This window comes from Hyperolius riggenbachi, chromosome 12 (genome assembly GCF_040937935.1).
Source record: "Hyperolius riggenbachi isolate aHypRig1 chromosome 12, aHypRig1.pri, whole genome shotgun sequence".
NCBI lineage: Eukaryota > Metazoa > Chordata > Amphibia > Anura > Hyperoliidae > Hyperolius > Hyperolius riggenbachi.
The window spans coordinates 211,413,562-211,438,484 of record NC_090657.1 but is presented as its reverse complement, the minus strand read 5'-3'; the positions used below and the strand labels follow the sequence as shown (position 1 = coordinate 211,438,484).

The following is a 24,923-nucleotide window of genomic DNA, read 5'->3' as shown; positions in this document are numbered from 1 at the left end:
ACCTAGGTCCTGACATCACACTGTGGGCGCCTTGTATCATTCTGGGAAATAATGTTTTTTCCCAACTGCCAAGCAACCAGTATCTGTGTGTATGTATATCTATAAAAAAAACATTTAGCCTATCACATTGTTAGGGGGTGTGGTTAAAGATCAGTGAGTTCCCCAGGCTCTTTTAGCCAGATGCTCCACCCAGGCTAGTTTTGGTGAGCACCCGGCTGTCATCGGTTCACCTCCTTCTCTGCTATAAGCAGAGAAGCGCCAGCCTTGCATTCGCTCATTTTGCCCCACCCTGCTACTTTTTCATGCCACCCGGCTAAAAAAAATTTCTAGGGAGAACACTGTAGATAATGGCAGTTGGTGCGGTCTGATTTTTTTTTCTTGTCTGTCAGTAGTAAAGATGATGACATGCAGGCTGATTGTGGAACAAAATGAACAAATTACATGGCGAATATCAATCATTTCCTGATCTCTCTTCTATTTAACTTCTGATTTTGCAATGTATTGATTAATTTTTTCCCCCTTTTCGCTACAGTTCCTTTATATGTGTGGAAGTTTTGTGGTGAGGACTGGGTGCAGGATTGCTAAGAGTACAAGGTAAATACAATTTCAATGAGATTTGCTTCTGTTCAAAGCACAATGATTCAGAAACCGTAATGACTAATCTCACAAGACGATTATAGAGCACACATTGCTATTTACTCACTAGCTTCCAATAATTCAATCAAATCTACAGTACCGGCTTGTGTGTCTGGTCTGGAGCAGAAGCTGGTAAACACGTAGGCATTGTTTGAAACAATTACCTGTGATTATCTCAGTTATCACGTACCGAGAAATTCTACGATGGGAAACTAAGTGGCACTAGAAGTTGGCACAGGATTCAAACAGGGATGCACCCATTCCTCCACAATCTTTATTATAGTCATGGATTTCGCCATGAGGAAGACAAGGAAATAGAACTGGACTACAAAAAGGACCCTGATTTTGCAGATATCTGTTAACTATCCAAAAACTTACATACCCCATTAACTAGATTAAAGCAGTAAGGTTGGTCTGATAATAAATTGTGGAGAAAAAAACAAAACAAAGAGAGCTACGATTAAGGCCTCATTTAAACTTAGATCAGATGGCCGTGTAAAACTAGATTCCCGACATCCACATGGCCTATAGAGATATTCCTGACACCACATGACCAGCAGATTCCTGCCACCACATGACCAGCAGAGAGATTCCCGACACCACATGACCAGCAGAGAGATTCCCGACACCACATGACCAGCAGAGAGATTCCCGACACCACATGACCAGCAGAGAGATTCCTGACACCACATGACCAGCAGAAAGATTCCTGACACCACATGACCAGCAGAGAGATTCCTGACACCACATGACCAGCAGAGAGATTCCTGACACCACATGACCAGCAGAGAGATTCCCAACACCACATGACCAGCTGAGAGATTCCTGACACCACATGACCAGCAGAGAGATTCCTGACACCACGTGACCAGCAGAGAGATTCCTGACACCACATGACCAGCAGAGAGATTCCTGACACCACATGACCAGCAGAGAGATTCCCAACACCACATGACCAGCAGAGAGATTCCTGACACCACATGACCAGCAGAAAGATTCCTGACACCACGTGACCAGCAGAGAGATTCCTGACACAACATGACCAGCAGAGAGATTCCTGACACCACATGACCAGCAGAGAGATTCCTGACACCACATGACCAGTAGAGAGATTCCTGACACCACATGACCAGCAGAGAGTTTCCTGATACCACATGACAAGCAGAGATTCCCAACACCACATGACCAGCTGAGAGATTCCTGACACCACATGACCAGCAGAGAGATTCCTGACTCCACGTGACCAGCAGAGAGATTCCTGACACCACCTGACCAGCAGAGAGATTCCTGACACCACATGATCAGCAGAGAGATTCCTGACACCACATGACAAGCAGAGAGATTCCTAACACCACATGACCAGCAGAGAGATTCCTGACTCCACGTGACCAGCAGATATTCCTGACACCACATGACCAGCAGAGAGATTCCTGACACCACATGACCAGCAGAGAGATTGCTGACACCACATGACCAGCAGAGAGATTGCTGACACCACATGACCAGCAGAGAGATTGCTGACACCACATGACCAGCAGAGAGATTCCTGACACCACGTGGCCAGCAGAGATTCCTGACACCACGTGGCCAGCAGAGATTCCTGACACCACGTGGCCAGCAGAGAAATTCCTGGCACCACATGACCAGCAGAGATTCCTGACACCAAGTGGCCAGCAGAGATTCCTGACACCACATGACCAGCAGAGAAATTCCTGGCACCACATGACCAGCAGAGATTGCTGACACCACATGACCAGCAGAGAGACTCCTGACACCACGTGGCCAGCAGAGATTCCTGACACCACATGACCAGCAGAGAGATTGCTGACACCACATGACCAGCAGAGAGATTACTGACATCACGTGACCAGCAGAGAGATTCCTGACACCACGTGACCAGCAGAGAGATTCCCGACACCACGTGACCAGCAGAGAGATTCCCGACACCACGTGACCAGCAGAGAGATTCCTGACACCACATGACCAGCAGAGAGATTCCTGACACCACATGACCAGCAGAGAGATTCCTGACACCACATAACCAGCAGAGAGATTCCAGACACCACATAACCAGCAGAGAGATTCCAGACACCACATGACCAGCAGAGAGATTCCTGACACCACATGACCAGCAGAGAGATTCCTGACATCACATGACCAGCAGAGAGATTCCTGACACCACGTGACCAGCAGAGAGATTCCCGACACCACGTGACCAGCAGAGAGATTCCTGACACCACATGACCAGCAGAGAGATTCCTGACATCACATGACCAGCAGAGAGATTCCTGACATCACATGACCAGCAGAGAGATTCCTGACATAACGACATTTGAATTTCAAAATTAGCAAGTTCTGTTCATACTTACCGTAATTAATTTAATACAATATGGTGTTTAATGCATACAACAAAAAATATACCTGAACTGGGTTTCTAATAACAAAAAAATTAGGATTCTTAATAAAGGAAGGTATAACAGGCCATAATACTCACCATCGCAGGGCTATCTTTATGGGCGTGGTCAGGCAGGAGGTGAAGAGGTCGGCCGGAAGGTCGGGGTTCATAGGTAGTAGCTCGGCAGTATCACAGGCAGCTAGCTGGATGCAGTTCTTCATGGAAGGCGGAAGGGGCATCTGGGCCAGCGGGTGGCTGGGATTAATGGCTGCAACCTGATAGCGAGATAGAAGAGACAAACTCACATGATGCTGGAGAAAAAGAAGCTGTCCCTTTAGCTCCACATATTTATAGGATTTATTACAATTATTATTTCAGTTTGCTTATCCACTTTCTGCATACACACATACAGCCATTGCACATTGTACCTAACTGCTAGCCACTTAGTTAGAGCAGGGGTGGAAAACAAGCCACGGAATCCAGCCTGAAAAACCATGGAGCCAAAAGCACCTGTGAGTTGCTTCAGATGACTCTTGCACCTCCTAACAGATTAATTGTCAGGACACGCTTAAAGGGCAACTGAAGTGAGAAGAATATGGAGGCTGCCATATTTATTTCCTTTTAATCAATACCAGTTGCCTGGCAGCTCTGCTGATCTATTTGGCTGCAGTAGCGTCTGAATAACACCAGAAACATGCATGCAGCTAATCTGTCAGATCTGACAATATTGTCAGTAACACCTGATATGCTGCATGCTTGTTCAGGGTCTATGCCCAAAAGTATTAGAGGCAGAGGATAAGCAGGATAGCCAGGCAACCGGTATTGTTTAAAAGGAAATAAATATGGTAGCCTCCATATCCCTCTCGTTTCAGGTGTATCAAGGGTTGCAGAGTGGATGCATGGGTTTTAAAATTCCAAAGGATGGTAGAAGCTCCTGAGAAGTCTTGTATACTTGAATGAGGAGGCGGTTCTCCTTTTCCCCACCATGGCTTAAATTCACAAAGCCTTACCGCTTTTAGTAAAGCTGAAAACAGCTGATTTTACCTTCAATTTTGTGTGATGTCAACTCACTAAGGCTGTTACCACATGGAAACCTAAAATGACCGACTACTGAGGTAAATCACTGACTTGTGAGGTAAATACATCAATAAATGTCAACTCACAAAGATATGGTAAAAAAAAAGTGAGATGTTCGGTATCTCCAGCCATTCAGGTGGTTATAGAAGGGAGGAGTTAGGCTACTTTCCCACCAAGACATTGCGTTTTAGGGGACGTTATGGTCACATAACGTGCCCCTAATGCAACGCATGGTGGTGTTGAAGTTGGACGTCAGATTGAGCCGCGTTGTGCAGCTCTCAAAGCAGCCGCTGCAGGTTAGTGATAGGAAATCCGGATCTTTTTAAGGATTCGGATCATTTGAATCGGATCATTGAAAAGATCCGGATCTTTGAACCAAATCAATTGAATAATTTTACTAGGGAAGCAGACTGGGTGAAATGACTAGCAGGACAGGACTTTCCCTGCACTGTACATTCTGTATGTTCCTGTTTCTTCCAGACAGACATCCACTGTGAACCGAATCTATCATTGTGATGATCCGGATGATTCGACTCACAAAAAAGATCCGGATAAAATGGATTTGTTCATGATCCGGACAACACTACAGTCCCACGAAGAGTCTTTGCAGTGCAGTGAATATTAATTAGCCATGTGGCTGGACGCGGAGGAGGAGGGGAGACCTCCTCCAACATTACTGAGCATGTGCAAACAGTCTAACGTGGCCTAGGCCAGTATAACGTACAGCATGCAGCACTTTGTTTAAACGTGCTGTGTTACTATTGTAACGCAACGTGGGCAATGTGATCAGCACATTGATTTTACAGTGCTGTGAGTTAGGCTGCGTTACTGGATGCTGTAACATGAGCCTGTAACTTCACTGTGAAACCAGCCTAAAGGGGAGAAATGATTCCACTATTCAGGAAAATAAGAACATTAAAGGGAGTCTTAAAGAGGAACTCCAGTGAAAATTATGTAATAAAAAAGTGCTTCATTTTTACAATAATTATGTATAAAGGATTTAGTCAGTGTTTGTCCATTGTAAAAGCTTTCCTCTCCATGATTTACATTCTGACATTTACCACATGGTGACATTTTTACTGCTGGCAGGTGATGTCAGTGGAAGGAGATGCTGCTCAGTTTTTTGGGCAGTTGGAAAAAGCTGTTATTGCCCACAATGCAACAAGGTTCACAGAAAGGAAACTGTCAGGACCATGTTCCTGACATCACGCTGTGGGAGGGGTTTCGCCACAATATCAGCCATACAGAGCCCCTTGATGATCCGAATGTGAAAACGTAAAGATTTCTCATGGGAAAGGGGGTATCAGCTACTGATTTGAATGAAGTTCAATTCTTGGTTATGGTTTCTCTTTAAGAGATTAAAAAAAAATCAGATGCTCACCTAAGGAGAGAGAAGGCTCTGGGTCTTAAGGCTCATACACACATCAGACCATAGTCTTTGGAAAATGAAAGATCACAGACCAATCTTACCACCCTTCATGTAGTATGAGAGCCATACTCTACACAGTCTTTTCTATGGAGCTGAACTCCCCATCAGATAGAAACCTTTGCAAGATGCTGCACACACAGATGCTGTACAGACACAAAAGATCAGTATCTGCAAAAGATCTGTTCCTGCCAAAGATCCATTCCTGCAAATTGCAATGATAGTCTATGAGATCTGCAGATCATCATACACACATGATTTAACTGACATTCATCTGCAGATCAAGCAATCATCTGCAGATCTGAAAATCCATCCTGGTGGATCTGATCTGCAGATGAATGTCAGTTAAATCATGTGTGTATGATGATCTGCAGATCTCATAGACTATCATTGCAATTTGCAGGAATGGATCTTTGGCAGGAACAGATCTTTTGCAGATACTGATCTGTTGCATGTGTACAGCATCTGTGTCTGCAGCATCTTGCAAAGATTTCTATCTGATGGGGAGTTCAGCTCCATAGAATAGACTGTAGGTATGGCTCTCATACTACATGAATAGTGGTAAGATTGGTCTGTGATCTTTCATTTTCCAAAGACTATAGTCTGATGTGTGTATGCACCTTTAGGTGAGGGAGTATCTGTTTTGTATTTATTTTTATTTTTTTAATTGCTTAAGACTTCCCTTAAAGAGGAACTCCAGTGAAAATAATGTAATAAAAGTGCTTTATTTTTACAATAATTATGTATAAATGATTTAATCAGTGTTTGCTCATTGTAAAATCTTTCCTCTCCCCGGTTTACATTCTGACATTTATTACATGGTGACATTTTTACTGTGGGCAGGTTATGTAGCTGCTGCTAGCTGTTTTGGCTGTTAGAGGCAGCTGTAAACAGCTAATTCCTGTCTGTGGGCCTTGTTACATTGTAACAAACTGCCAAAAGTACTGCGGTACTCAGAGCTTCTTGTGGGAGGGGTTTCAGCACAAAATCAGTCATACAGCGCCCCCTGATGGTCTGTTAGTGAAAAGCAGGGCTGTGGAGTCGGTCCAAAAATCCACCGACTCCGACTCCTCAGTTTAGGATTCCACCGACTCAGACTCCACGACTCCGACTCCTCTAATTTGCATATTACAATTTTGTTGATTAAAAGTATGTAACATGAAATTCGTCTCTTAACTGCCAACGCTTAGGAATTTTACAAGACATTTGAAGTGAGAAGGATATGTAGACTACTATATTTATTCCCTTTAGACTAAAACTAGTCCTTGGTAAGAGTACTTGTAAAAGGTACAAACCGGAACAAAGAACATCTATCAGGCCCTAGGCAATGTAAGTGTGGGTACATGTAAGAATGATGTGCAGGTACTCTGCAGGGGAATGAGGAGATTGTAAACAGACAACACCTCTGTGTTCAATGTGCACAGCATTCTCAGTGGATTTCCTGCAGCTCTGTGGGGAGTGCATATGTAGAGTATAGTACTACTGTGTAACAAAGTAAACCTGAGACAGATGAAATTAAAGTTTTATACATACCTGGGGCTTCCTCCAGGCGCCTTCAGGATAATCAGTCCCTCGTTGTCCTCCTCCACCACCTGGATCTTCTGCTATGAGTCCAGGTACTTGAGCCAGTCAGGCGTAGTGCGCATGCACACACTCCGCCGCCAGGAGCATACTACACCTGTGCAGCACTATTGCGGAGGTGCAGAATGTTCCTGGCTGTGGGAGCGGCATGCGGCCGGACAGCGCTGACTGGCTGAATTACCAGGACTCATAGCAGAAGATCCGGGTGGTGGAGGACAGCGAGGGACTGATTAGCCTGAAGGGGGCTGAAGGAAGCCCCAGGTATGTATAAAACTTTACTTTTCATCCGTCTCAGTTACCCTTAATTTGTAGTCACCAAACCAAATTTTAATAACATATCACATTATTTGATTTCATCAGCAAAGGGAGTGCATACATTTGCATAAATCAGCATCAATGCAGAATTATTTCCATCTCGTTGACCATCTCTATTAGTGACACAGCTACACATCAGGCTTTATTCTTACAGCATAGATGTTATTTAGTATATATAAGAGATTCCTGTGTACACATCATATATACAGTCACAATCAGATATGTATATCTGACCTTAAAAATATGGGGACTGCTTTATTGAAGCAGCACAAGTAACTAATTTTGATTGGTTTATTTCATTTTTGTGGACTAAGCACAGCTATTACTGTATATATACCGTATATATACATTATGTTTAATGACAATTATCTGAGAAATAGAACATTTTATCATATTTTCTATTTTAATTACAGTTACAAATTCATTAGGAGTCGGAGACGGAGTCGGTGCATTTTTTCCCGACTCCGACTCCAGGCACCCAAAATTGCCCGACTCCACGACTCCGACTCCACAGCCCTGGTGAAAAGCAATATATTTCTCATGTAAAAGGGGGTATCCGCTACTGATTGGGATAAAGTTCAATTCTTGGTTGGAGTTTCTCTTTAATAATAACAAAAACATACTTCCCTCATTTCACAACATTATTAGGTAGTAATTAAAAAAAAATCAGGATACAATTGATTTAAGCTTATGAAAATTACCATACATTTTAATTTTATTTTACACAGCTTGAACTTGCACTTTAGTTGTCAGTATAATAAACAAAATGCGTTTTTCCCTCCATTTTCCCTGCACGGCAATAATCCATCAAATACTGAATGAAATGATTCCGTAACATACCAAATGAAATAGCACATGAGGTACAAATCAATGTGAATTTTTATGAAGGTTTTCAGTAAATCACCAAACTATATGTGACATTTTTAGTGAACTGGGGTAAAAGAAAAACTATCTAAAATCAGGGCTGTGGAGTCGGTCCAAAAATCCACCGACTCCGACTCCTCAGTTTAGGATTCCACCGACTCCGACTCCACGACTCCGACTCCTCTAATTTGCATATTACAATTTTGTTGATTAAAAGTATGTAACATGAAATTCGTCTCTTAACTGCCAACGCTTAGGAATTTTACAAGACAACTGAAGTGAGAAGGATATGTAGACTACTATATTTATTCCCTTTAGACTAAAACTAGTCCTTGGTAAGAGTACTTGTAAAAGGTACAAACCGGAACAAAGAACATCTATCAGGCCCTAGGCAATGTAAGTGAGGGTACATGTAAGAATGATGTGCAGGTACTCTGCAGGGGAATGAGGAGATTGTAAACAGACAACACCTCTGTGTTCAATGTGCACAGCATTCTCAGTGGATTCCCTGCAGCTCTGTGGGGAGTGCATATGTAGAGTATAGTACTACTGTGTAACAAAGTAAACCTGAGACAGATGAAATTAAAGTTTTATACATACCTGGGGCTTCCTCCAGGCGCCTTCAGGATAATCAGTCCCTCGTTGTCCTCCTCCACCACCTGGATCTTCTGCTATGAGTCCAGGTACTTGAGCCAGTCAGGCGTAGTGCGCATGCACACACTCCGCTGCCAGGAGCATACTACACCTGTGCAGCACTATTGCGGAGGTGCAGAATGTTCCTGGCTGTGGGAGCGGCATGCGGCCGGACAGCGCTGACTGGCTGAATTACCAGGACTCATAGCAGAAGATCCGGGTGGTGGAGGACAGCGAGGGACTGATTAGCCTGAAGGGGGCTGGAGGAAGCCCCAGGTATGTATAAAACTTTACGTTTCATCCGTCTCAGTTACCCTTTAATTTGTAGTCACCAAACCAAATTTTAATAACATATCACATTATTTGATTTCATCAGCAAAGGGAGTGCATACATTTGCATAAATCAGCATCAATGCAGAATTATTTCCATCTCGTTGACCATCTCTATTAGTGACACAGCTACACATCAGGCTTTATTCTTACAGCATAGATGTTATTTAGTATATATAAGAGATTCCTGTGTACACATCATATATACAGTCACAATCAGATATGTATATCTGACCTTAAAAATATGGGGACTGCTTTATTGAAGCAGCACAAGTAACTAATTTTGATTGGTTTATTTCATTTTTGTGGACTAAGCACAGCTATTACTGTATATATACTGTATATATACATTATGTTTAATGACAATTATCTGAGAAATAGAACATTTTATCATATTTTCTATTTTAATTACAGTTACAAATTCATTAGGAGTCGGTGCATTTTTTCCCGACTCCGATTTCAGGCACCCAAAATTGCCCGACTCCACGACTCCGACTCCACAGCCCTGTCTAAAATACCGCATGAGGTAAATTACAAAACTACATTTTTCCGACGGTGTCTCAGCGAACAGACGGCAATGTGAGTTAGTCTTCTCTTAAATACGATGGATGTCACAAGTCCTCCACCAACTTTGTGTGCTGCTTTTCTCTTATTCTTTTGTTAACGGACAAATGTGAATGAATTAAAATTGGCCAAATTGAGCAAGTTTATCTTTAATAGCTAGGCAAGGGGAGTTACAGCATAACTAAGGGTGCATACAAACATACAATTTTGATTGGCCAATCACTGAACAATTTTACCACCTCATGAGGGTCAACAGATTGTGAATGCTATGAGCAGATCGTGTAGGTAAAGCTCTCATACTACATGGAGGTGGTAAAATTGGCCAGCCATCGCCCAATCAAAATTACACGTGTGCACAAAAGTTAAAAGGAACACTATCGCGAAAAATCGTAAAATTTAAAATCCATGTAATCACACAAATAAGTAGTAGGTTTCTTCCGGAGTAAAATGAGTTATAAATTACTTTTCTCCTATGTTACATTCACTAAAAGTAGTTAGTAGAAATCATATGGAACTGACAGGTCTTTGACTAGTCCATCTCCTCATGGGGAATACTCAGTATTTACTTTATTCTTTATAAAAGCACTCCCTGGAAAGGCTCTATACAAAGATGTAGAAATTATATAGTCAGTGTTTTCCCGTTGTAAAATCTTTCCTCACCCAGATTTACATTCTTAAGTTCATCACTGGTGGTGACATCTTTAGTCCTGTCAGGTGATCTTTGCCAAATGTTTGTTGTGTTCTGAGGTGAGCTAGAACAACACTGGGTCTCCCAGAGTGCTCTGGGGCAGAAGGCTGTGTGACCAAATAGGCTAAACATAACTGGGAGGGCGAGGTTACAGATCAACATACAAAAATCTATAAAGACATATATAGTGTTTCTGATGCTGAACCCAAGATAATTACTGTAAAATTGTTACACAAAGCCTTGAAATGTTCCTCAGACCCGAAAAAACACACATTAGAACTTTGAGATCAACTCTGTTGGCAACACGGGCAGAACACAGCGAACGTCACAAGAATAAATAAATCAGGCCCTCATTCTTATGCTGAATATTGTGTGGTTACAAAAGCCAAAAAGACAAAGCTGCAAATACTATGCCATGGATTAGGCAGAGATAGCTGGCACGCTTTCAGCTGATGGGCTTTATGAGTGTGCCAGCTGGAGAAAGCCGGGCACAAGCAGCAAACACTGACCTTCATCACAGGATCCCAGACAAAAGAGACAGACGTGGCAGAATAAGAGGGACTGGTGGGTGTCAGGGGGCTCCAGACAAGAGACAGAAGTAGCAGAATAAGAGGGACTGGTGGGTGCCAGGGGAATCCAGACAAGAGACAGAAGTAGCAGAATAAGAGGGACTGGTGGGTGTCAGGGGACTCCAGACAAGAGACAGAAGTAGCAGAATAAGAGGGACTGGTGGCTGCCAGGGGACCCCAGACTAAAGAGACAGAAGTAGCAGAATAAGAGGGACTGGTGAGTGCCAGGGGACTCCAGACAAGAGACAGAAGTAGCAGAATAAGAGGGACTGGTTGGTGCCAGGGGACTCCAGACAAGAGACAGAAGTGGCAGAACAACAGGGACTAGTGGGTGCCAGGGGACTCCAGACAAGAGACAGAAGTAGCAGAATAAGTGGGACTGGTGGGTGCCAGGGGACTCCAGACAAGAGACAGAAGTGGCAGAACAACAGGGACTAGTGGGTGCCAGGGGACTCCAGACAAGAGACAGAAGTAGCAGAATAAGAGGGACTGGTGGCTGCCAGGGGACCCCAGACTAAAGAGACAGAAGTAGCAGAATAAGAGGGACTGGTGAGTGCCAGGGGACTCCAGACAAGAGACAGAAGTAGCAGAATAAGAGGGACTGGTTGGTGCCAGGGGACTCCAGACAAGAGACAGAAGTAGCAGAATAAGAGGGACTGGTGGGTGCCAGGGGACTCCAGACAAGAGACAGAAGTAGCAGAATAAGCGGGACTGGTGGGTGCCAGGGGACTCCAGACTAAAGAGACAGACGTGGCAAAAGAAGTGGGACTGGTGGGTGCCAGGGGACACCAGACTAAAGAGACAGAAGTAGCAGAATAAGAGGGACTGGTGGGTGCCAGGGGACTCCAGACAAGAGGCAGAAGTGGCAGAATAAGAGGGACTGGTGGGTGCCAGGGGACTCCAGACAAGAGACAGAAGTAGCAGAATAAGAGGGACTGGTGAGTGCCAGGGGACTCCAGTCAAGAGACAGAAGTAGCAGAATAAGCGGGACTGGTGGGTGCCAGGGGACTCCAGACTAAAGAGACAGACGTGGCAGAAGAAGTGGGACTGGTGGGTGCCAGGGGACACCAGACTAAAGAGACAGAAGTAGCAGAATAAGAGGGACTGGTGGGTGCCAGGGGACTCCAGACAAGAGGCAGAAGTGGCAGAATAAGAGGGACTGGTGGGTGCCAGGGGACTCCAGACAAGAGACAGAAGTTGCAGAATAAGAGGGACTGGTGGGTGCCAGGGGACTCCAGACAAGAGGCAGAAGTGGCAGAAGAAGTGGGACTGGTGGGTGCCAGGGGACTCCAGACAAGAGACAGAAGTAGCAGAATAAGTGGGACTGGTGGGTGCCAGGGGACTCCAGACTAAAGAGACAGAAGTGGCAGAAGAAGTGGGACTGGTGGGTGCCAGGGGACTCCAGACAAGAGACAGAAGTAGCAGAATAAGAGGGACTGGTGGGTGCCAGGGGACTCCAGACAAGAGACAGAAGTAGCAGAATAAGAGGGACTTGTGGGTGCCAGGGGGCTCCAGACAAGAGACAGAAGTAGCAGAATAAGAGGGACTGGTGGGTGCCAGGGGGCTCCAGACAAGAGACAGAAGTAGCAGAATAAGAGGGACTGGTGAGTGCCAGGGGACTCCAGACAAAAGACAGAAGTAGCAGAATAAGAGGGACTGGTGGGTGCCAGGGGACTCCAGACAAGAGACAGAAGTAGCAGAATAAGAGGGACTGGTGGGTGTCAGGGGACTCCATACAAAAGACAGAAGTAGCAGAATAAGAGGGACTGGTGGGTGCCAGGGGACTCCAGACTAAAGAGACAGAAGTAGCAGAATAAGAGGGACTGGTTGGTGCCAGGGGACTCCAGACAAGAGACAGAAGTAGCAGAATAAGAGGGACTGGTGGGTGCCAGGGGACTCCAGACAAGAGACAGAAGTAGCAGAATAAGCGGGACTGGTGGGTGCCAGGGGACTCCAGACTAAAGAGACAGAAATAGCAGAATAAGAGGGACTGGTGGGTGCCAGGAACAGGCTGGTCTCATGATGCGTTTCATCTTCAGAGCACTTCTTTGGAAGCGTTTCCCCTACAATACGCTTGTTTGGAGGCCCGTAAGCAACAACTGTTATACCTACAAGATGCTTTCTTAGAGGTCTGTTTACTGACCAACAGCACACTTCTTCAGAGGCCTGTTACTGACGAGCGTTTCACCTACAAGATGCTTCCTCAGAGGCCTGTTACTGACTGGCGTTTCACCTACAAGATGCTTCTTCAGAGGTCTGTTACTGACGGGCATTTCACTTACAAGAGGCTTCTTTAGAGGTCTGTTATGACGGGCTTGTCACCTACAAAAATGTTTCTTTAGAGGTCTGTTACAGACTGGCGTTTCACCTATAAGATGCTTCTTCAGAGGTCTGTTACTAACAGCCGTTTCACCTACAACATGCTTCTTTGGAGCTCAGTTAGTGCCATGGTATTTCACCTACAAAATCTGATTCAGGTCGCTTCAGTAGAGGCACGTGAATGACAGGCGATCATGTACACGACTCACAAGCCTCCAAAGAAGCATCTTGTATATGAAATGCCCATAAAAACTTACCTGTCGCCCAGCACCCACCATTTATGATGCTACTTCTGCTTGTTTGGTTTTGAATCCAGAAGAGATTATGGTTTCTATTGTGTGCTCTTTGCCACATTTTTCACTACCGCATGGACTAAATGTCGCATGGACTCAAACTACAGAACACTTAAGAAAATCTTGGTGCATAAAATAAATCGATATCAATACCCATGAAACAGTTAAAGCCTCTAAATAAATGTAGAAAAATTAGAGTATGCGTTTTCTACAGACAATGGTAAGCCTTCATCGAATGATTGATAGATACTGGTCATGGATATTATGATCATGTTTATGTACTGAGGTTTCCCAAAGTATTTTGATTATCTGGTTACTCCACCTGCGTAGAAAATATCTGTAACCCCCCCCCCCCCCCCCCAAAAAAAAAGAAAATATATCTCTATGTGTCTGCCATTTTTTTGTGCTCCTTACCCTTCTGTGTGCCTTTGCCCAAGTGCAGGAACTATGCAGTGCCAGCGCGACTGAGTGAAGTTTGTTTTAAGCTACAACAACAAGCTTATATCAACATGCAAATTACAGAAAGCTTCCCATTTCGGATAGAATAAGGTCACTATGAAAATAATTGAAAATCCCGCTTTGTAAAGTTTACACAATGATGTAAGCCTGGTGTCTAGGTGACGTTTGCTGTGAAAGGGACAGTAAGCTGTGTCAGTAGGGAGGGAAAATAAACATTGGTCTTGGTTGGAAAAATAAAAAGAAAGAAAAGGGCAGAAGTGATGTTGCTTTTGGCATCACAGAGTAACGATAAAGATGGAAACAAGCAGAAAAACAGAGTAGGTCCGCTACATACGTAATTTCTTATTGGATGATTTATTTTTATAAAGTAAATGTAAATCCTCAAAAAACAAACAAACAAAACCAGATACTCAACTAGGGAGAGGAAAGGCTCTGAGTCCTATAGAGCCTCCCCGCTCCCTCCCTGCGCTCGCGCACTCTCTTGCACACTCACTTGCACACTTGTGCAGTATGGATCCGCCTGTATTCGTGAGCACTCGGGTTCCCGAAGGCTTCCTGAAGGTGGCCGCACACTACACAATTTTTAAAATATCTGTTCAATTTAAGAATTGCAATCTATATTTCTAACAATTAAAAAATATGACCAATGTGCCACAAACGTGTTCAATTTTTCCCCAATTATGATAAAAATGATTGGAAACTCTGAAAAAAATGCTAGGGTGTGTATATTCATAAATGATCCAGTAAATAAAGTATCCAGTATATTTAGTGATATGTATATGTGGTTGTGTGGATAGTGTATATGTGGTGGCTGAATAGTGTACTGGTTAAGGGCTCTGCCTTTGACATGGGAAACCAGGGTTCGAATCCTGGCTAGGTCAAGTACCTATTCAGTAAGGAGTTCAAGGCAGGACTCCTTAACACTGCAGGGTGGCCTCCTGAGCACGTCCCAGTGGCTGCAGCTCTTGAGCGCTTTGAGTCCGACAGGAGAAAAGCGCTATACAAATGTTCGGATTATTATTATCGGATTATTCGTGTCTGTGGGGTTTCTATAGGTACACCTGCATATTAGTGCGTCTACATACTGTATGTGTATTGATAAACAGTACCATGGATTGTTTCACCTGTACATGATTTGGGTAAAAAACTGCTTTTATACATTATTCCACAATAAATATCTGTACCTCACGGGAGTAACAATAGGGGAAGCAGCCCATGCTCTCGCCCCCCTGGGCCGTTTTTGAGGGGCTAGAGGGGTGGCAGCATGAGGGGAGAGCTTGGTAGCACGTTGGGCTCTCCTCTCTGCCCCCCCCCCCCCCCCCTGCAGCATTGAATAAAGTGTATACAGGCAGCGGGGCAGCAGGAGATACATACCTTCCGTGTGCTCCAGCGCGGATGTGTCTCCTTCTAGTGTCTGACGCGACTTCCTGTTTATACAGGAAGTCGCGTCAGAAGCTAGGGAGAGGAACATCCGTGGAACGCACGGAAGGTATGTATCTGCCGCTGCCCTGCCGCCTCGCCGCCTGTGTACACTTTACTCAATGCTGGAGGGGAGCGCAGAGAGGAGAGCCCGAGGTGAGGAAGGGGGGTCCCTCCTCCCCACCGACGTGCTACCAAGCTCTCCCTCATGCTGCCACCCCTCCAGCCCCCTAAAAACGGCCCTGAGCGGGCCCCAGGGGGGAGGGGGGCCTGCTCAGAATTTCTGCAGGGGGGCCCGGCGATTCCTAGTTACGCCTCTGCTGTACCTGATAAAATATGGCAATGAATATTCCCCGATCACTGGCAATGGCTACCCCTCGGTTATATCAGACACTTAGGCTGGGCCTGAACCCCTCTGAATGGATTTATAATTTCCGGTGGATCGGCATGCAACCACCGCACACACCGCTCATCTGTAACGTGTGTTTCGGCTGCAGGGCGCGGTGACAGATGGCTGCTATGCGGTGCAGTAGGAATACACAAACACACGTCATTCACAGATCTACAGATGGAGGAGATGCACTTGGACGACCAGCACAATCTGGCAGCTGTGAAGAGCAGAGATTGTGCCACAGCAAATCACTCTGACCTCACATGTTCCAGGGCTGCTGAGGAAGTCTCCAGGCTGGCATACGCTGCCGCTGCTGATGCAACTTAAAGGACACCTGAACCAAGACAGAGAGAGGCTGCCATATTTATTTCCATTTTAAAGGGACTCCGAGCAGTGCAGAAACTATGGAAAGATGCATATCATTTTAAAGCACTCTTTCTCCTCTTTCCAATGATATATAAACCGCTGAAAGAGGAGAAAGAGAGCTTTAAAATGATATCCATCTTTCCATAGTTACATTGTATTACACAGGACGACACTTTCCCCAGTGTCAGCAGCTCCATTCAGCAGAATGGAGCTGCTGACTTTAGGAAAAAGTCGCCCTGTGTAATACAAGTAACTATGGAAAGATGGATATCATTTTAAAGCTCTCTTTCGTCCTCTTTCTGACGACACCTAAATCGTCGCCCTACACTTTTTAGTTTTTTCTATTTTCGCGATCGAAATCGCGGCCGTGGCAATTTCAATCGCGAAAATAGCGAAAACTAAAAGGCGTAGGGTGGCGTTTTATATATCATTGGAAAGAGGAGAAAGAGAGCTTCAAAATGATATGCATGTTTCCATAGTTTCTGCACTGCTCGGAGTCCCTTTAAAGTGTAACTGTCGGGCATAAAATCAAAAATCTATTCTTTTTATCTGGTAAACAAGTAATAAGGATGCTAACCAGGCAATCCAAAATTTAAAATCTCTATTACTTTTCTTGTTGATAAATGATCATTTCCCAGTTTACACGACTCTTATTTGGTACACACAAAATTTGGTACACACAAAGGAAGTTGCAGGGCATGCTGGGTTGTCCTATTTTGCGGCTCTACTTCCCCTCAGACTTAACTAATGCAGCCTGATTGGCTGAAGCCTCTTTCCCTCCAGTTTTCCCCTCCCACACCCCTGTTCCTCTTTGATTGGCCAATATTTCTCATGCTGAGACAATGCATTTTCTATAGTGAAGGACGGGCAATGCATACACAATCAATCAGGCAGAGGGGACTAAGGGAGGAAAGGACATCAGGATTGGCTTCAAAATAGCCACAGTTAAAATGGGAAATGCTAAGAAGAATTTTCTCTTTTTTTATTGTAGAAAAATCACTAAAATCAAAACGTGGACAGTGCAACACATGTGTTATGTAAGCAGAGCAAGTATTTATCTACTAATATCTGTGGTTTTCCCCCCTGAGATAGTATGGCTGATAACTCTTTAAACCATGCTAGTTGCCTCTTTCACCGAAGAGTTGCAAAGTGCGATCACTGTACAATCGCTGCAAAAACGCAAGTATGAATGAGCCCATAAAGCAATCTTGCTTCTAAAATGAACTGCAAGTCAAAATAATCTGATGAGATAAACAACTGTCTCTATCCTCCTACTCCTTGACCCCGGTTTTATCTATCCCCTGCACCCAGAAGCTGTTCTTTTCCAAGAAAGTGTTTTATGGCTGTAATTCCTTATCAGTGAAGATTAGCTATAGTTCTGACTGGACTGTCACTTGCATACCCGAGTTCTATTATGCTCTTCAAAATATTCTGTTATTGTGAACTCTTTCAGGCAGAAAAAAGTAAATAAAGCAACATCCTAGTTATTTGTACTCTTGGCACTGTACATAAACATCTATCTCATCATGTCGCAAGTCTAGCGGGAACTTGAAGTGAGAGGTGTATAGAGGCTGCCAAATGTATTTCCTTTTAAACCATACTAGTTGCCTGACCTATACCACAGACCCTGAACAAGCATGCAGATCAGATATTTCCAACTGAAGTCTGACTGGATTAGTCACATGCTTGTTTCAGGTGTGTGATTCAGACACTACTGCAGCCTGCAGAGTGATCAGCAGGCTGCCAGGAAACTGGTATTGTCTAAAAGAAAATAAATATGGCAGCCTCCATATACCTCTCACTTTAGGTTCCCTTTAAAGTCTAAAAAAAAAAAAACTGCTGCCCTTACGGTTAAGCCTCTGCTATGGATTATACACCATGCAATTTTCCCATCAGATTGACTGATTGATCGTTCGATAATTTCTGGCATGTCTAATCTGCTTCTGATCGTGAAATAGATTGATCTTGTGCAGTATTGATCTCAAAATTGATCTCAGGGGAAGGCTCATAAGAATCCAGAGGCTTCCACCTTCCGAGGTAAGTATCAGTCCCTTAAAGAGAACCCGAGGTGTGTTTAAAGAATGTTATCTGCATACAGAGGCTGGATTTGCCTATACAGCCCAGCCTCTGTTGCTATCCCAAACTCCACTAAGGTCCCCCTGCACTCTGCAATCCCTCATTAATCACAGCCCTGCTGTGAGGCTGTGTTTACATCTGTAGTGTCAGTCTCAGCTGCTCCCCCGCCTCCTGCATAGCTCTGGTCCCTGCCCCCGTCCCTTCCCTCCAATCAGCAGGGAGGGAAGGGATGCAGGCGGGGACTGGAGTTCTGCAGGAGGCGGAGAGAGCAGCAGACTGACACTAAAGAGATAAACACAGCCAGCTCTGACAAGCTGTTTGTCAGCAGTGTGGCTGTGATTTATGAGGGATTGCAGAGTGCAGGGGGACCTTAGGGGGGTTTGGGATAGCAACAGAGGCTGGGCTGTATAGGCAGATGCAGCCTCTGTATGCAGATAATATTCTTCAAACCCACCTCGGGTTCTCTTTAAGGATCAGAGACTGCTGGTACCGCAACACGCTGCACATACCCGTTGGTCACGCCGCTCCTCCATTCCCTGCAGGCCTCAATCTCTTTCTCCTCCTCTGCTTTCTCTTGGTCCACTGTGATCAATGGAATTCTCCATCCTCCATTTTAAAAATGGCCAATACCCCAAAACAGCTGCCTGGTCAGCACACTCTTAAACTGTTATATCATGCATGTGAGCCATAGGGAAACATGGACATTAACTTGCATATCAGTTGTCCTTTCAGTTATAACGGACAGCAACTGAGATATAACCGACAGCAACTGAGATATAACCGACAGCAACTGAGATATAACCGACAGCAACTGAGATATTTTAATTCTGACAAAATATTGTCAACACTGGAAAAAAAAAATCAGTTAGAACAAAATGGTGAACTTCTGAGAGGAACTGATGGAGAGGTAATTATGGAATATGCATTGGCATGTGTTTATTCTAAAAAAATGTACTCAGTTCAGGTTAACTTTAACCACTTCATCCCAAAGGTGTTTTTACCCTAATGGACAAGAGTGATTTTCACCTTTCAGTGCTCATCCTTTTCATTTGCCAATAGCTTAAAGAGAACCTGTACTGAGTAAAAATATTTAAAATAAACACATAAGGTAACTTCAATTGAACATTACATAGTTACCTTGCCATCAGTTCCTCTCAGAAGCTCACCATTTTCTTCTGACAATAATCCCTTCCAGTTCTGACAACATTTTGTCAGAACTGAAATATACCAGTTGCTGTCAGTTCTATATCAGCCGCTGTCAGTTACAACTGAATGTGCAAGGTAATGTCCATGTTTCCCTATGGCTCAAGTGGGCAATGTTACAGTTCAACTGTGTGCTGACCAGGAAACTGTTATGGTGTAATGGCCATTTTCAAAATGGAGGACGGAAAATTCCCTTGATCACAGTGAACAAACAGGACGCAGGACAGGAGAAAGACACTGAGCAGTAGACTACATGGAAGGTAAGTATGACTTGTGTATGCTTATTTTGACTTTTAATTTTCAGTTCAGGTTTTTTTTAATCACTACTAATCACAATTAAATGATCTAGATCTTGTTTTTTTCACCACCAATTAGGCTTTTTGGGGTTATTTGTTTTCAGTAACTACTTTATTTTCTACGCATTTTAAAGGGAAAAACAAGGGAAAAAAAAGAAAAAATACACTATTTCTCCAATTTCATCCCCTATAGTTTTAATATAAACACCGCTACTGTGAATAAAACCCACACATTTTATCTGCCTATTTGTCCTGGTTATCACAAGATTTTAATTATGTGCCTAGTACAAAGTATGGTGACAATATATTATTTGGAAATAAAGGTGTATTTTTTTGGGGAGAGCGGTAGGGGGGGGGGGGGGTTACTATTTTCACGCGCACAGCAGCAGCACTGTATGACTTATAAAACCGTCCTGGAGCCATTAAGAGGCTCTAGCAGGACGTTTTTAGAAGTCAGCTTGTCATTAAGTGGTTAAACGACCACCAGATTCAATCAAACAATCAAATCTGCTGAAAAAAGGAGCACACGAACGCCTTTACCACTCAGTCGCCAGCTTATTCGCCTTGAGACAAAGACCAGGAGAAAGAACTAGTCACCCCATTCCGCGAAGCTACACCGGCCGACCGCATGTGCATTACTTCGCAGTTTTTCGAAAGGATAAAACTGTACCTATATAAAGCTGGAGGTAGTGATGTGCTCTGTACAGGACTTACAATATTACAGGGAGAAACAAATACTGCAAGGAACAGCCTGTTCTATCCATTATTTCATCTGAAGTATATAAAAAAGCCAGGATGTCCCGCTAGGTCAAAAATAGGAAGAGCATTAGATGAGAAATATCAATTTATCACCTTGGGCAGCACGAGCCCCCGGACGCCAATATGAGCAGGATATTAGAGCGGGGAAACATGATGATGTGCTTCTGCCGGAGCCGAGAAAGCTTCCATCTCCTGCCCGATTCCCCGCAATGTCGCCCCTTCCCACAGCACCAGTAACGCGCATACAGGAGGAGCTGGGGACAACGTATTAAAGTGTACCTCCGTCCAGACACAGGGACAGTATGGGATCGCTTTCCATGTGGTTAGGCTGAGAAACGACTGCCTGTCATCGTTTGTGTGTTGTTCTGAAACTCTGTATGAATGTCCCCTCTCCTCCTGCGTGACACCAACTTCTGCCAGGTCAGAGGGAGGCACTGACGGCTTCAGCTTTGAGTGTTAAAGGGGACCTGAACTCAAAACTTCCTCTCTGCTCTAAAAGATAAGCAAGCTTGTTTCAGGTGTGTGATCCAGACACTACTGCAGCCACACAGATCAGCAGGGCTGCCAGGCAACTGGTATTGTTTAAAAGGAAATAAACATGGCAGCCTCCATATACCTCTCAGTATCAAATCTCTATTTTTTTACAGCTCTGGTTTTCTTCAACTACTTACTGTACCGGGTGCAGTATAATCACGGCCTGAAGTACTAGAGCCATGAAAGTTAGTCAATGGGAGCGCGGCCGCGTTACCGTTACCGCCGGTTAGCGGGGACATCAATGAATGGGAGCGCAGTTCCCATTTATTAATCTAAGTCCCCGATTCAATGAATGCCGGCGTCTATGAGACGCCTGCATTAATTGCATCTTCCTGTTGTTACTGAGCACGCATTACTTCCGATTCACGTCCTTACATACGTGAATCTGAAATTATAACTGAGGACATCTTGTGGCCAAATAGTAAAACTACATCAAAAAGCATTGTATTCAATAAAAATACCTACATTTACATCTAAAATTAACAATTTCCCTCCCACACTCCCGCATAGTGTACACACACACACACACACACACACACGCACGCATTACATTTAAAAAAAATTGTTGCCTAAGGGACTGAACTTTTTTAATAGGTATGTGAAGAGGGTGTTAAACTGATTTTTTAATTTGCAGGCTTATAATTAGTGATGGATGCAAAACTGAAAAAAAATGCACCTTTATTTCCAAATAAAATATTGGCGCCAAACATTGTACTATGGAAATATTTTAAACGTTGCAAGATGTAGATCAAGTTGTTGTGATTAAGTTACTGGCGAGGAGGAACAGTGAAAGGACACTGAGGCAGGTGATTGTATACAGAACATGCCTCTGTGTCCTAATATGATTTCACAAACCCACCTCGGGTTCTCTTTAAACACCCATGTTAATAACCTAGAAACAAAAAACACATATGTAAGTAGATTAATACTAGTTCTACTTACATAACAGATGTATTGTGCTATCCACGTTATGATTCCTGTGAATCTTATAAAGTAAAGGTGGAGAAATCTATTCTAGGCAGTTTCCATCGTTGTTACCTTTGACCTCCTGACATTTCCTCCCTCACTTTTTTTCTCCTCTTGCTAATTGTGTATTCCTTATTCACCCTCCTCCCAGAGTCTTCAGACACTCCCACTGAGGTCTATACTAGGAAGTGCAATGTCTTATGTCATTAGAAGGAGGGGGAAATAAAGGCAAGAGGATGAATATATTAGAGATAAAAAGACCCCCAGCATGCATTTGTTTGGCAATGGCAATTAATGGGCCGTAATCCTAAGGTATTTGATAACTCCAAACCATAACAGTAGAAAAAGTTTTGAAAGTTTTGAATGCAGGATTAGCGTCTTTATCGCTTAATACACTCAGACCAGTTGCTGTTGAAATTTTATTTTTATGGTGACAATCCCGCTTTAAGGGCAAGGTCTTCAAAGACTCCATGGTGGTCAACTCTTCAAAGAAAGTCCATGATGGTCATCTCTTCAAAGAGTGTCCATGATGGTCAACTCTTCAAAGAGTCCACGGTGAATAATGTATCCTGAAAATGGCAGGAGGTGTGTACACAAAGCTAAGCACGGAACTGTCTCCACCGCTGGAACTTGCCGATGGCTTTTGTCTGCTTGAAACATGCTCCAGGCCTCGGCTACGTTATTTGTCGCTGTACTGGGCTGAATTTTCAATGTAATAAAAACTTTAATCAATAAAAACGCAGAGGCTGCCGCTCCGTTCGGATTCCATGCATCGCCACCACCAACAACCACCGTAATAAACTGGCGCAGGTCCCGAGCACTCTGCACCGCCAAAAACCCGGTGTGCTAAAACACAAATTTGTGATATTCTGTAAATACGTTATTGTACATTTTGTGCTGCTCTCGGCGCTTACCGATGCATCCTCGCCGCAATAATGTCCCCCCTCAACCACCCTTATATCCGCTGTGCATTCATTACTCGTCATAACCCAAAGCGATAAAACGACATTAACGAACGTGACGGTGAAAAAACACGGCAATCACTTTTTCCCCTTTGTTTGAAGAACGGGAGATGGAAGTAGGCACCGATGAGCAATTTTCAGAGCAACCTTGAATGGTCCTCAATTAGCATTGTTCAGTCAGGGTAAACAACTTCCTGACGCTCTCTAAATCATTCAGCATTAAGAGTCTCCGAGCGACGGGCAATAAAGGCTTACATGACACAGACAAAGAAAAGTGCCAGAGACGTCAATTTAAGCCCAACTAGACCCAGAACTGAATGAGGAGGCTTCTCAAAGCTGTCTTGTTGATTAGTGTAAATTATTACCTTTCCAGCTGAATTCAGACCTCAGCAGCCTGAGTAGTTTCCTGTTAAGAGTTGAGGTCTTACAATTTTTTACTGCCCACTTCTTGTGAATTACAAAGTCCCTCCCCCCTCAAGCAGACACATTGTTTCTACTGTAATGCAAGAATGCTGACTTTACTCCAAGGCTCCTCCTCCTATCTATGGACCTCTTCTTAGGCTAAAAAAAAAGCATACAGATAAGACAAAGCTATAATCAAAGCTGTTCAGTAAAAGGATACCCGAACTGACACGTGACATGATGTGATAGACATGGGTATGTACAGTGCCTAGCACACAAATATTTATGCTGTGTTCCTTCTTTTTCTTTCTCTGCCTGAAAGAGTTAAATATCAGGTATGCAATTGGCTGACTCGGTCCTGACAGACAGGAAGTGACTACAGCGTGACCCTCACTGATAAGAAATCCCCCTTTTTTTACCTCTTTCTTGCTCTCAGAAGTCATTTTCTGCTAGGAAAGTGTTTTATAGTTAAAATTTCTTATCAGTGAGGGTCACACTGTAGTCACTTCCTCTCTGAGTCAGAACTGAGTCAGCCACTTGCATACCTGATATTTAACTCTTTCAGGCAGATAAAGAAAAAAAGGAACACAGCATAGTTATTGGTGTGCTAGGTACTGTGCATACACATGTCTATCATCATGTCACATGTCAGTTCGGGTATCCTTTAAGTTAAAGAAGTTCCTGACGTGCTTTAAAATATCCAGTCTCCGAGTGACGGGCATAAAAGGCTTAAATGACACCGACAAAGGTAAATGCCGGAAACAGGCCGGCTCTACCTCACAGGAGCCTATAGGCACAGATATCCTGGCACCTTCGACTATGCCCACCATGGACCTACAATCCCCCTCTGAACTGCACCTTAAGTATGCTGGCTGTCCCAGCTGTCACTTAGGTAGCGACAGGTGCCCCTTAGCATTAGGTAGCCCGAAGTACCCTCAGTATTAACCAGCTGAGCGGTCTGGACGAGCTCAGCTCGTCCAACACCGCCAGAGGCTGCCGCTCAGGCCCTGCTGGGCCGATTTTCACCAAATAAAAAGCAGCACACGCAGCCGGCACTTTGCCAGCCGCGTGTGCTGCCTGATCGCCGCTGCAGCGCGGCGATCCGCCGCGTGCAGCGGCGAAAGAGGGTCCCCCCAGCCGCTCGAGCCCAGCGTAGCCGGAACAAACAGTTCCGGCCAGCGCTAAGGGCTGGATCGGAGGCGGCTGACGTCCATGACGTCACTTCGCTCGTCGCCATGGCGACGAGGTAAGCGAAACACGGAAGGCCGCTTATTGCGGCCTTCCGTGTTACTTCTGGCCGCCGGAGGCGATCGGAAGAACGCCTCCGGAGCGCCCTCTAGTGGGCTTTCATAGTTGGCTGCATGAAATAGTTTTTTTTTATTTAAAAAAAAACCCTCCCG

The 24,923-nt window shown here is 44.3% G+C and overlaps 1 protein-coding gene across 2 annotated transcripts in view; it reads right to left on the bottom strand.

Moving 5' to 3' along the window:
* The window catches only part of RPTOR (regulatory associated protein of MTOR complex 1), a 411,258-nt gene that overhangs the window by 182,200 nt on the left and 204,135 nt on the right, over positions 1 to 24,923 (bottom strand). For both annotated transcript variants that reach the window (XM_068263876.1, XM_068263877.1), the window contains exon 6: positions 3,131 to 3,306. In XM_068263876.1, coding sequence (XP_068119977.1) covers positions 3,131 to 3,306 — 176 coding nt within the window. The remainder of the gene's footprint in view (positions 1 to 3,130; positions 3,307 to 24,923) is intronic.